The 12,856-nt window shown below is 37.2% G+C and overlaps 1 protein-coding gene across 4 annotated transcripts in view; it reads right to left on the bottom strand.

Moving 5' to 3' along the window:
* The window catches only part of MTREX (Mtr4 exosome RNA helicase), a 126,509-nt gene that overhangs the window by 47,566 nt on the left and 66,087 nt on the right, over positions 1-12,856 (bottom strand). For all 4 annotated transcript variants that reach the window (XM_064596131.1, XM_064596133.1, XM_064596132.1 and 1 more), the window contains one exon: positions 8,520-8,648. In XM_064596131.1, the coding sequence (XP_064452201.1) occupies positions 8,520-8,648 (129 nt within the window). The remainder of the gene's footprint in view (positions 1-8,519; positions 8,649-12,856) is intronic.

The raw sequence follows: 12,856 nt of genomic DNA, 5'->3' as shown, positions 1-12,856 counted from the left end.
AGGAAGGCAAACATGACTATTCTTGCCATTTTTATTCAACATAGTATTAGAAATCCTAGCCACAGCAATCAGACATAAAAAAGAAATAAAAGGCATCCAAATTGGTAAGAAGTAAAACTGTCACCATTTGCAAATGACACAGTATTATATATAGAAAGCCATAAGACTCTACCAAAAATTGTTAGAATAAATTTACTGAAGTTGCAGCAGGATCAGTAGTATCTGTTACACTTCTCTACATTGATAACTATAAAAAAGGGACATTAAGAAAACAATCCCATTTACAATTGCATCAAAAAGAATAAAACATCTAGGAATAAAGTTAACCAAAAAGGCGAAAAGTCCTGTACTCTGAAGACTGTAATACAATGATGAAAGAAACTGAAGATGACACAAAGAAAGGATAGATATACTATACTCAAGGACTAAAAGTATACTGTTCAAATGTCTATACCACTCGGGGCGTCTGGGTGGCTCAGTTGGTTAAATGTCTGCCTTCGGCTCAGATCATGATCCTAGGGTCCTGGGATGGAGCACCGTGTGGGCTCTGCTGCTCCCTCTCCCTCTGCCCCTCCCCCTGCTTGTGCTCTCTCTCTCAAATAAATAATATCTTAAAAAAAAAAGTCTATACCACTCAAAACAATCTACAGATTTATTGCAATCCTTATCAAAATACAAACAGTATTTTTCAAAGAACTAAAATACATAATCCTAAAATTTATGTTGAATCACAAAGATCTTGATGCAGAATCATCAAGCCAAATAGCCAAAGCAATCTTCAGAAAGAAGAAAAAAGCTGGAGTTCAACACAATTGCAGATTTCAAACTATACTACAAAGTAATAATAATCAAAACAGTTATGGTATTGGCACAAAAGCAGATCAGTGGAACAGAACAGATAGTCCAGAAATAAACCCACCATTATATGGTCAATTAACCTAAGAAAAATCAGGTAATAAGAATGTACAATGTGGAAAAGAGAGTCTGAACGACAAATGGTGCTGAGAAAACTGGACAGTCACATGCAAAAGAATTAAACTGGACTACTTTCCTAAACCATATAAAAATAAAAAACACCTCAAAATGGATTAAAGACCTAAATATAAGACCTGAAACTCCTAAAAGAAGGAGCATTTGGGTGGCTCAGTTGGTTAAGCGTCTGACTCCTGGTTTCAGCTCAGTTCATGAGATGGAGCTCCATGTTGGGCTTCCTGCTGGGCACAGAGCCTGATTAAGATTCTCTCTCCCTTTCTGTCCCTCCCCCACCCCCACTCACATTCTATTAAAAACAAAAACAAAAACAATTTTAAAAAAACCTCCTAAAAAGAAAATAGGTAGTGTTGCATTAGCAATATTTTTTTTGGATCAGGCTCCTCAGGCAAAGGCAACAAAAACAAAAATAAACAAAAGGGTCTACATCAAACTATAAAACTTTTGCACAGCAAAGGAAACCATCCACAAAATGAAAAGGCAACCTACTTGATGGGAGAAGATATCTACAAATGATATATCTAGTAAGAGGCTAAAAAAAAAAAAAAAAAAAGAACTCGTAAAACTAAACACACACACAAAATATGACTAAAAAATAGGCAGAGAACCTGAACAGACAGGCTTCCAAAGAAGGCATTCAAATAGCTGACACACACATGAAAAGATGCTCAGTATTGGGGAAGGAGGAAGATGGCGGAGGAGTAGGAGACCTGGATTTCATCTGGTCCTGGGAATTCAGCTGGATAGGGATCAAACCATTCTGAATATCTACGAACTCAACAGGAGATCAAAGAAAAGAATAGCAACAACTCTCTGAACAGAAAAGCAACCACTTTCTGGAAGGTAGGACATGCGGAGAAGTGAATCCGAGGCAATATTTGGGAAGACAGACGGTGGGGGAGGGGGTCCCTCACAGTGGGTACTGCCTCTTATTCTTTTTGTTGAGGTGTTTTTTTCCATCTTGTCATTTTGTCCAGAGGAGAATAGATGAATGAGAGAACAAAATGCTAACAGGGTAACAACGTCTCTAGAAAATATACAGTAAACAAATCCAAAAAGACCTGAAACCGGGGAAAAGAAAGGGAAAGAAAGAAAAAAGAAAAAGATAAAGACAAACAAACCAAACCAAAACAAAGAAAACAGAATATGATCAAATATGATCAGGCTGGTGTATAGATCAGTGCCACACACTAGATTTTGCTTGTATTTTGGTCTGGTAGAAGAAAGTGCCTCCCAAAATTTTAAAGAAAGAAAAACTTATATATGTACACAAATAAGGGTTAATACGATGAAGGGATGGAATATGACTGTAAAGATGAAAATTATAAATGATTTTATAAAAGGAATTGATAAGAAGTTGGTTGAAATGAGAAAAATATGCAGCCAAGAATCCTATATCCAGCTAGGCTGTCACTGAAAATAGAAGGAGAGATAAAAAGCTTCCAGGACAAACAAAAACTAAAGGAATTTGCAAACACGAAACCAGCCCTACAAGACATATTGAAAGGGGTCCTCTAAGCAAAGAGAGAGCCTAAAAACAACATAGACCAGAAAGGAACACAGACAATATACAGTTACAGTCACCTTACAGGCAATACAATGGCACTACATTCATATCTTTCAGTTGTTACCCTGAACGTAAATGGGCTAAATGCCCCAATCAAAAGACACAGGCTATCAGATTGGATAAAAAAACAAGACCCATCGATATGCTGTCTGCAAGAGACTCATTTTAGACCCAAAGACACCCCCAGACTGAAAGTGAGGGGGTGAAAAACCATTTACCATGCTAATGGACACCAAAAGAAAGCTAGGGTGGCAATCCTTATATCAGACAAATTAGATTTTAAACCAAAGACTGTAATAAGATATGAGGAAGGACACTATATCCTACTTAAAGGGTCTATCCAACAAGAAGATCTAACAAGAAGATGTAAATATCTATGCCCCTAACATGGGAGCGGCCAATTATATAAGGCACTTAAAAACAAATAAAACAAACACATTGACAACAATACAATAATAGTGGGGGACTTTAACACCCCTCACTGAAATGGACAGATCATCTAAGCAAAAGATCAACAAGAAAATACTTTATTTATTTTTTTATTTTTTTAAAGATTTTATTTATTTTTTTTGACAGAGAGAGACATAGCAAGAGCAGGAACACAAGCAGGGGGAGTGGGAGAGGGAGAAGCAGGCTTCCCGCCGAGCAGGGAGCCCGATGTGGGACTCGATCCCAGGACCCTGGGATCATGACCTGAGCCGAGGGCAGACGCTTAATGACTGAGCCACCCAAGCGCCCAACAAGGAAATACTTTAAATGACACATTGGACCAAATGGACTTCACAGATGTATTCAGAACATTCCATCCCAAGGCAACAGAATACACATTCTTCTCTAGTGCCCATGGAACATTCTCCAGAATAGATCACATCATAGGTCACAAATCAGGTCTCAACCAGTACCAAAAGACTGGGATCATTCCCTGCATATTTTCAGACTACAATGCTTTGAAACTAGAACTCAATCACAAGAGGAAAGTCGGAAAGAACTCAAATACATGGAGGCTAAAGAGCATCCTACTAAAGAATGAATGGGTCAACCAGGAAATTAAAGAAGAATTTAAAAAATTCATGGAAACCAATGAAAATGAAAACACAACTCTTCAAAATCTTTGGAATGCAGCAAAGGCAGTCCTAAGAGGAAAGTATATAGCAATACAAGCCTTTCTCAAGAAACAAGAAAGGTCTCAAATACACAACCTAACTGTACACCTAAAGGAGCTGGAGAAAGAACAGCAAATAAAGCCTAAACCCAGGAAGAGAAGAGAAATAATAAAGAGCAGAGCAGAAATCAATGAAATAGAAACCAAAAGAACAGTAGAACAGATCAACAAAACTAGGAGCTGGTTCTTTGAAAGAATTAACAAGATTGATAAACTCCTGGCCAGACTTAGCAAAAAGAAAAGAGAAAGGACCCAAATAAACAAAATCATGAAAGAAAGAGGAGAGATCACAACCAACACCAAAGAAATACAAACAATTATAAGGACATATTATGAGCAACTATATGCCAGCGAATTAGATAATCTGGAAGAAATGGATGCATTCCTAGAGATATATCAACTACCAAAACTGAACCAGGAAGAAACAGAAAACCTGAACAGACCTATAACCACTAAGGAAACTGAAGCAGCAATCAAAAATCTCCCAACAAACAAAAGCCCAGGGCCAGATGGCTTCCCAGGGGAATTCTACCAAACATTTAAAGAATGAATACCTATTCTTCTGAAACTGTTCCAAAAAATAGAAATGGAAGGAAAACTTCCAAACTCGTTTTATGAGGCCACCATTACCTTGATCCCCAAACCAAAGACCCCATCAAAAAGGAGAATTACAGACCAATATCCTTGATGAACACGGATGCAAAAATTCTCACCAAAATACTAGCCAATAGGATCCAACTGTACATTAAAAGGATTATTCACCATGACCAAGTGGGATTTATCCCTGGGCTGCAAGGTTGGTTCAACATCTGCAAATCAATCAATGTGATACATTAATAAAAGAAAGAACAAGAACCATACGATCCTCTCAATAGATGCAGAAAAAGCATTTGACAAAGTACAGCATCCTTTCTTGATCAAAACTCTTCAGAGTATAGGGATAGAGGGTACATACCTCAATATCATAAAAGCCATCTATGAAAAACCCACAGTGAATATCATTGTCAATGGGGAAAAACTGAGAGCTTTCCTACTAAGGTCAGGAACACAGCAGGGATGTCCACTATCACCACTGCTATTCAACATAGTATTAGAAGTCCTGGCCACAGCAATCAGACAGCAAAAAGAAATAAAAGGCATCCAAATCGGCAAAGAAGAAGTCAAACTCTCACTCTCTGCAGATGATATGATACTTTATGTGGAAAACCCAAAAGACTCCACCCCCAAACTGCTAGAACTCATACAGGAATTCAGTCAAGTGGCAGGATATAAAATCAATGCACAGAAATCAGTGGCATTCCTATTCACCAACAAGACAGAAGAAAGAGAAATTAAGGATTCGATCTCATTGACAATTGCACCCAAAACCGTAAGATACCTAGGAATAAATCTAACCAAAGAGGCAAAGAATCTATACTCAGAAAACTATAGAATACTCATGAAAGAAATTGAGGAAGGCACAAAGAAATGGAAAAATGTTCCATGCTCATGGATTGGAAGAACAAATACTGTGAAGATGTCAATGCTACCCAGAACAATCTACACATTTAATTCAATCCCCATCAAAATACCATCCACTTTTTTCAAAGAAATGGAACAAATAATCCTAAAATTTGTATGGAACCAGAAAAGACCCCGAAAAGCCAGAGGAATGTTGAAAAAGAAAAGCAAAGCTGGCGGCATCACAATTCCGGACTTCAAGCTCTATTACAAAGCTGTCATCATCAAGACAGTATGGTACTGGCACAAAATCAGACACATAGATCAATGGAACAGAACAGAGCCCAGAAATGGACCCTCAACTCTATGGTCAACTAATCTTCGACAAAGCAGGAAACAATGTCCAATGGAAAAAAGACGGTCTCTTCAACATATGGTATTGGGAAAATTGGACAGCCACATGCAGAAGAATGAAACCGGACCATTTCCTTACACCAAACACAAAAATAGACTCCAAATGGTTGAAAGACCTCAATGTGAGACAGGAGTCCATCAAAATCCTAAAGGAGAACACAGGCAGCAATCTCTTCGACCTCAGCCACAGTAACTTCTTCCTAGAAACAATGCCAAAGGCAAGGGAAGCAAGAGCAAGAGCAAAAATGAACTATTAGGACTTCATCAAGATAAAAAGCTTTTGCACAGCTAAAGAAACAGTCAAAAAAACCGGAAAACAACCGACAGAATGGGAGAAGATATTTGCAAATTACATATCAGATAAAGGGCTAGTATCCAAAATCTATAAACAACTTATGAAACTCAACACCCAAAGAACAAATGATCCAATCAAGAAATGGGCAGAAGACATGAACAGACATTTTTCCAAAGAAGACACCCAAATGGCCAACAGACACATGAAAAAGTGCTCAACATCGCTTGGCATCAGGGAAATCCAAATCAAAACCTCAATGAGATATCACCTCACACCAGTCAGAATGGCTAAAATTAACAAGTCAGGAAATGACAGATGTTGGCGGGGATGCAGAGAAAGGGGAACCCTCCTACACTGTTGGTAGGAATGCAAGCTGGTGCAGCCACTCTGGAAAACAATATGGAGGTTCCTCAAAAAGCTGAAAACAGAGCTACCATACGATCCAGCAATTGCACTACTGAGTATTTACCCCAAGGATACAAATGTAGGGATCCAAAGGGGTACATGCACCCCCATGTTCATAGCAGCAATGTCCACAGTAGCCAAACTGTGGAAAGAGCCAAGATGTCCATCGACAGATGAATGGATAAAGAAGAGGTGGTATATAAATACAATGGAATATTATGCAGCCATCAAAAGGAATGAAGTCTTGCCATTTGCAATGATGTGGATGGAACTGGAGGGTATTATGCTGAGTGAAATAAGTCAATCAGAGAAAGACATGTATCCTATGACCTCACTGATACGAGGAATTCTTTTTTTTTTTTTTTTAAGATTTTATTTATTCATTTGAGACACAGAGATACAGAGAGAGAGAGAGAGCACGCGCATGAGCAGGGAGAGAGGCAGAGGGAGAGGGAGAAGCAAGCTCCCCGTTGAGCAGGGAGCCCGATGCGGGGCTGGATCCCAGGACGCTGGGATCATGACCTGAGCTGAAGGCAGACGCTTAACCATCTGAGCCACCCAGGTGCCCCTGATACGAGGAATTCTTAATCTCAGGAAACAAACTGAGGGTTGCTGGAGTGGGGGGGGTGGGGTGGGAGGGATGGGGTGGCTGGGTGATAGACACTGGGGAGGGTATATGCTATGGTGAGTGCTGTGAATTGTGTAAGACTGTTGAATCATAGATCTGTACCTCTGAAACAAATATTATATGTTAAAAAAAAAAAAAAAGAAGATAGCAGGAGGGGAAGAATGAAGGTGGGGAAATTGGAGGGGGAGACGAACCATGAGAGACGATGGACTCTGAGAAACAAACTGAGGGTTCTAGGGGGAGGGTGGGGGGATGGGTTAGCCTGGTGACGGGTATTAAAGGGGTATGTTCTGCATGGAGCACTGGGTGTTAGACGCAAACAATGAATCATGGAACACTACATCAAAAACTAATGATGTAATGTATGGTGATTAACATAATAAAAAAAATCATATTTGAAAAAAAAAAAAGATGCTCAGTGTCACTGATCGTCAGGAAAATGCAAATCAAAACCACAATGAAATATCACTACCCACCTCTAAGAATGCCTAGTATCACAAAGATAAGAAGTAAGTGTTGGTAAGGATGTGGAGAAAAGGGAACCCTCATGTGCTGTTGTTAAGAATGTAAATGGGTACAGCCACTGTGGAAAACAATGTGGCAGCTCCTCAAAAATTAGGAATAGAAATATTATATGATCCAATAATTCCACTTCTGGGTATCAACCCTAAAAAAATGAATACACTAATTTGAAAAGATATATGCACCCTATGTTTATCACAGCATTATATACAACAGCCAAGATATAAAAGCAATCTGTCCATTAATAGATGAATGGATAAAGAACAGAATATGTGTTACACACACACACACACACACACAGTAATATTACTCAGACATAAAAAAGAATGAAATCTTGTCATGTGCAACAATATGGATGGATGCAAATCTTGTCATGTGCATGCAACATGGTTATTATGTTAAAAGCAAGAGAGGGAACACAAGCAGGGGGAGAGGGAGAAGCAGGCTTCCTGCAGAGCGGGGAGCCCAATGTGGGGCTCAATCCCAGGACCCTACGATCATGACCTGAGCAGAAGGCAGACGCTTAACGACTGAGCCACCCAGGTGCCCCTTTTTGAGCATTTCTAGTATATATAAATGCTGGTCGCTGTGTTGCACCCCTCAGATTAATATAATATTATATGTCAACTATGCTTCAACTAAAATTCTGTTAAAAGCACATGTAAATTAAATGGTTGCAACTTAGGAAACTTATGCAGTGTTTTTAATTATCAAATTACTACTTCAGTATTTCATATGAATGTAATAAACAGCATGGATGATGTAAAACTGCAAAGTTATTTCATCACAAAAATGATAAAACATCATTATAGTTCAAGTAAAATTCAACTTCATGTGAAAATTTATATTATTAAATTCTCTTTATCTTTCACTTCATTATTTACCTGACCACAATCTGATAATAGAAACAGAGCTTTAATCTCATTAATCACCCTTCTGATATTTTAGATGGCTTTAACATACCTTTAAAAGCCTTGAAATCTTCCCACTTAGAAATCAAGATAGTATGTTCATTATAATCATACTCAGGAAATCTAATGATTATAAATAATTCAAAAAATATTTGAAATCTGAAGATGAAAAATACAGTGCAAACCTGCATCTCTCCTTTCTCATCAGGTTTAGCTGGTTTTGCAGCCTCAGTAGCTGAATTTTTCAGACTTTCTTTGCTACAGCGCAGGAGTACTTCAACTACATATAAAGGATCCAGTTCACCAGAATTAGGCTAGAAGAAAATAAGATAAAAGAAGCTCATTATTAAATACTGGCCCACAAATTTTAAGTTAAATTGGTACAGGGACTATGTTCTCAGCATTTAGCATTATGAATGGCACATACTGCACAGTAAATGTTTATTTCATGAAATGAAGGCTGTCCTTCATGCTTCAACATGCTCCATTGGATGAGAAAACATAGAAATTACTTGATACTTATGAATTCAGATGAGATTGTGTGTGTGTGTGTTCAGGGTGGTATGGCTGTAGACTTGATACTTATGAATTTAAATAGTATGAGCTGTCCTCCCTCTGCCCATTTCCCTGCTCACACTCTCTCTAAAATAAATCTTAAAAAAAAATAGTATGAGTCATTGACATAAAATGCCCTTTTAAGTTTCCAATGATTAGTTTAAAATTTTAATATTATAATAGAATTAGAAAAAGAAACCATAAGAAATCAAGTTTCAGAAAATGAAACTGTATCTTCAAATTATCCTAATTAAACAACATGAAAATTATACTGAACGTAGATTATTGCCTAGTACACTGGCACCTCTATAATATGGTTTTATATAATTTTATTTAAAAACTTTTGTCTTTTATATTCTCTAATAAAAATATGATTCTCAAGATCCAAGGATTAATTACATCTGTAATTTATGATAATTTGCTTAACAGCAGTATCTTTAAAATAGCAAAAAGATATTTTTCTTTGGTCTTTTTAATTCAATTATTTGAGTGATCCTTTTGCATAAAATAGATAAAAGGAAAGTTATTTTGATTGAGGAGCAAACACGTCAAAGAATTAACTGCTTGGTATCCCCTAGGCACAGTTACTGTTCAAAACTGAAAAACTTTCAAGAAATGACAAACTCATACCTACGATCTATTTCTGCACTAAACTACCAATCGCTTAACAAATACGTTTCCAAATACAAACCAAAAATACAACCATAATTATCTTAAATTATTGAATTCAAATTTCTGAATACATAAGCTCCATTCCTCAAAACCCAGTGTTTTTCTCCACATACTTTTTTTCCCCCAAAATATGGTTATTTTAAAATAAGTTTCATCAAAACATTCATTTTGGTATATCCACAAACCAAAGCTGAATAGTATTTTCAATTAAGTCTGTAGCTGCAAAGATTATGTATTTATGCAAAGCTTAGTCAATATAAAATGATTTTATAAAACAATGAGCTAAGAAGTTATGACCCAACTGTTAATCTTCCAGGAGACAAAAGACTGTAAGGAGAATCAATGACTGTTATCTTTGCTTCTGGAGGGGAAAAATCCCTCTGTATAAGATATGAATGAATTAACTCCAAAGTGTTAGGTGACGAGTATTTAAACAAAAATAATCTACGATTTATGAACAATCTGTAATGTATCTAGATAATCTAAAACTGTCTTGTTGGGTTTAGTTCCAATTCTATAGATTTTATTTTTAAATTTAATATTCTTCCTCTGTAAGCTAAAACAATCAAAGAAGTGACCACTGGAACTCAAGTATATCTATGTAAAGCTACCAAAATCACTCACATTACAGAGATATCCTTAAGTGTTACTATGGGAGCACACTTCAAAGACTCTGTATTGGGGCATTATGTGGAAATTTGCTGTTAAAAATATTTCTTAAAGATTATAAAATAATTCGGGGCGCCCACGTGGCTCAGTTGATTAAGCATCTGACTTGATTTTGGCTCAAGTCATGATTTCAGAGTTGGGCTCTGTGCTGAGCATGAGGCCTGCTTAAGACTCTCTCTCCTTCTCCCTTTGTCCCTCCCCCTGCTTGCATGCTTTCTATCAAAAAGAAAAAAAAAAAGATTGTAAAATCGTTCTCACTGAACTACTTCTAAGCTCTACACTGTGGTAAAGGTGTATCAACAATGTCATCCTTCACATAAGAAAATAGTTACTAAATATTCTAGTTGGCTTAATGATTGTCCTAGTATAAATTCTTTTAATTTTTACACCTATGTCCTTATTTTTAACTTCCTAAACATATAATTGAACTTTCTTTTTCCTAACTTTTCATTCCTTTTAAAATGTGGCCAATTCCATACTATAAGTGGAAATTATCAGATTAAAATATAATTTTGATGAAAATTTCAAGTTTGTAGAATGTAAAGAAACAATATAAAATAAATATTGACAATCACATTTTTATCTCTTTAAAATGCTTCAAATATCTTCTTCCTTAGTGTGTATTTTTCCTGTCTCTACACCAAACCCTATTAACCACAAAAATCTCTGTATTAGTATTCTGGCCTAGATTACAAAATCAATAAAAAAAGTATTTCATGTTTTTAGTGAACAAATGTAAGCAACTCAGTGGAGAAATCAGTTTCACCACCAATTTAAGCAGAAAAAAAAAGTGAAATGTGTTCTTCTCTACTCCCCATTTCATTATTTGCCTAAAAGAATTCTCATCAGCTGGCACTACTTTTATACATGGATTAAGGACCAAGAGAGGTAAATCACTTAAAAACTTGTTCACTATGTATGTGTGTGCAAATGTAATTATAATTATGTTAGGTATAATTTTTCTCCCTTAAAAATATAAAACCTGAGATCAATTACCAGCATGACAGCATGAGTAGCGCATCACACACCCAGCTCCCTAGCAAACTTGAGAAAGTTCCAAAAAACCAACCATGTAAAGTCTCTGGAAATGGTTCTAAGGGCACATAGCAAGTGAAGAAACATCTATTCAAGAAGTCCACACAATTCATTAGGAACAACATAAGTCTGATATCTAAACCAAGATCACTCCCACCTCATTTCTCCTAGCTCAGCAAGACAAAAAGTGCAGACTAGTGAAGCAAAAACACAGTAGGCCTCCCTCTCCCTGCAGCTCTTAGTTGGAGGGCAATCTTTCCAGAAGGCATAGGATGGCATCATTTCTTCTCCTGCTCCCACCCACTAATGAGCAAAAGTTCTGGGCAAGTGAGGCTGAGTGGTGGGGACACCCTTCTTCTGCCCAGCCATCAATGGTTGGCCAGAGACTCTATCTTAGGTGTGGTACTGCTAAGAATACTGGGGCCTCAACTGCCCTTGTTTACCCTGCCTTTAAGGCATTGCTGTCATGCTGGGAGAGGCGAGCTATAAAGACCTGATGCTTAGGGCACCTGGGTCTCTCAGCTGGTTAAGCATCCTACTCTTGATTTCAGCTCAGGTCATGATCTCAGGGTCCTGGGATTAAGCCCGACGTGGGGCTCCCCACTCAGCAGGGGTCTGCTGGTCTCCCTCTCTCTCAGCACCCCCACCATACATGCTAAGTAAATAAAATCTTAAAAAAAAAAAAAAGATTTGAGGATACTGCCTCCATGCTTCATGTAGTCCACAGGTCCTAAAGTGTCACTCAAAAGGGAGAAGGTTATGAGTGGGGATGGAACAGACTTCACTCAATTGAGCTAATGACTAAACTAATAAACAAGCAAATAACAATGTACCTGTGTGAGGGGAGGGAAGGAGGGACCAGTTCCAAGAGTACTACAATATATTATTTAAAATGTCCAATTTCAAAGAAAAAATTGTAAGACATGAACAGAAAAGTATGATTCCAGACCTAAGTACCAGAAAAAAGCAGGTAACAGAAGAAAATGCCTGTGAGAGTGACCAGATACTGGATTAAACAAAGACTTAAATGAAGCCAGGATAAATATTTTCAAACAACGAAGGGAATCATAATTAAAGAAGTAAAGGAAGGTAAAATAACAATGTCATATCAAATAGAGAATAGCAATAAAGAGATAGATGTGATAAAAACCACCAAAAAGGAGATTCTTGAATTCATAAGTACAAGTATGCCTGAAATGAAAGAAATCACTAGAGGGGCTCAAGGGATCTGAAGTAGCAGAAGAAAGCGGCAGCACATCTGTACACAGCCTGATAGATTACATAACCCCAAAAATGGGGAATAAAAAAGGAGACAATGAACAGAACCTCAGACAAATGCAGCATACCAATAAGTACAATAATATACCCATAAGTATGGGTACCAGGAGAAGTGAGTACCAGGAGAAGACAAAAAGAGATGAAAACATATCTGATGAAATAATGGCTGAAAAATATTAATCTACATACTCGGGAAATTCAATGGACTCTGAGTAAAATAAATATAAAGAGATGAGCAGAGACACATCATAATAAAAATGCAGAAAGCCAAAACAAAGGAGAGAATCTTGAAATCAGCGAGAGGAAAAAAAAA

Source organism: Mirounga angustirostris, unplaced genomic scaffold (genome assembly GCF_029215605.1).
Source record: "Mirounga angustirostris isolate CCGP_5_RB_7025 unplaced genomic scaffold, mMirAng1.0.hap1 SCAF_7, whole genome shotgun sequence".
NCBI lineage: Eukaryota > Metazoa > Chordata > Mammalia > Carnivora > Phocidae > Mirounga > Mirounga angustirostris.
This window is presented reverse-complemented; position numbering and strand designations above follow the sequence as displayed.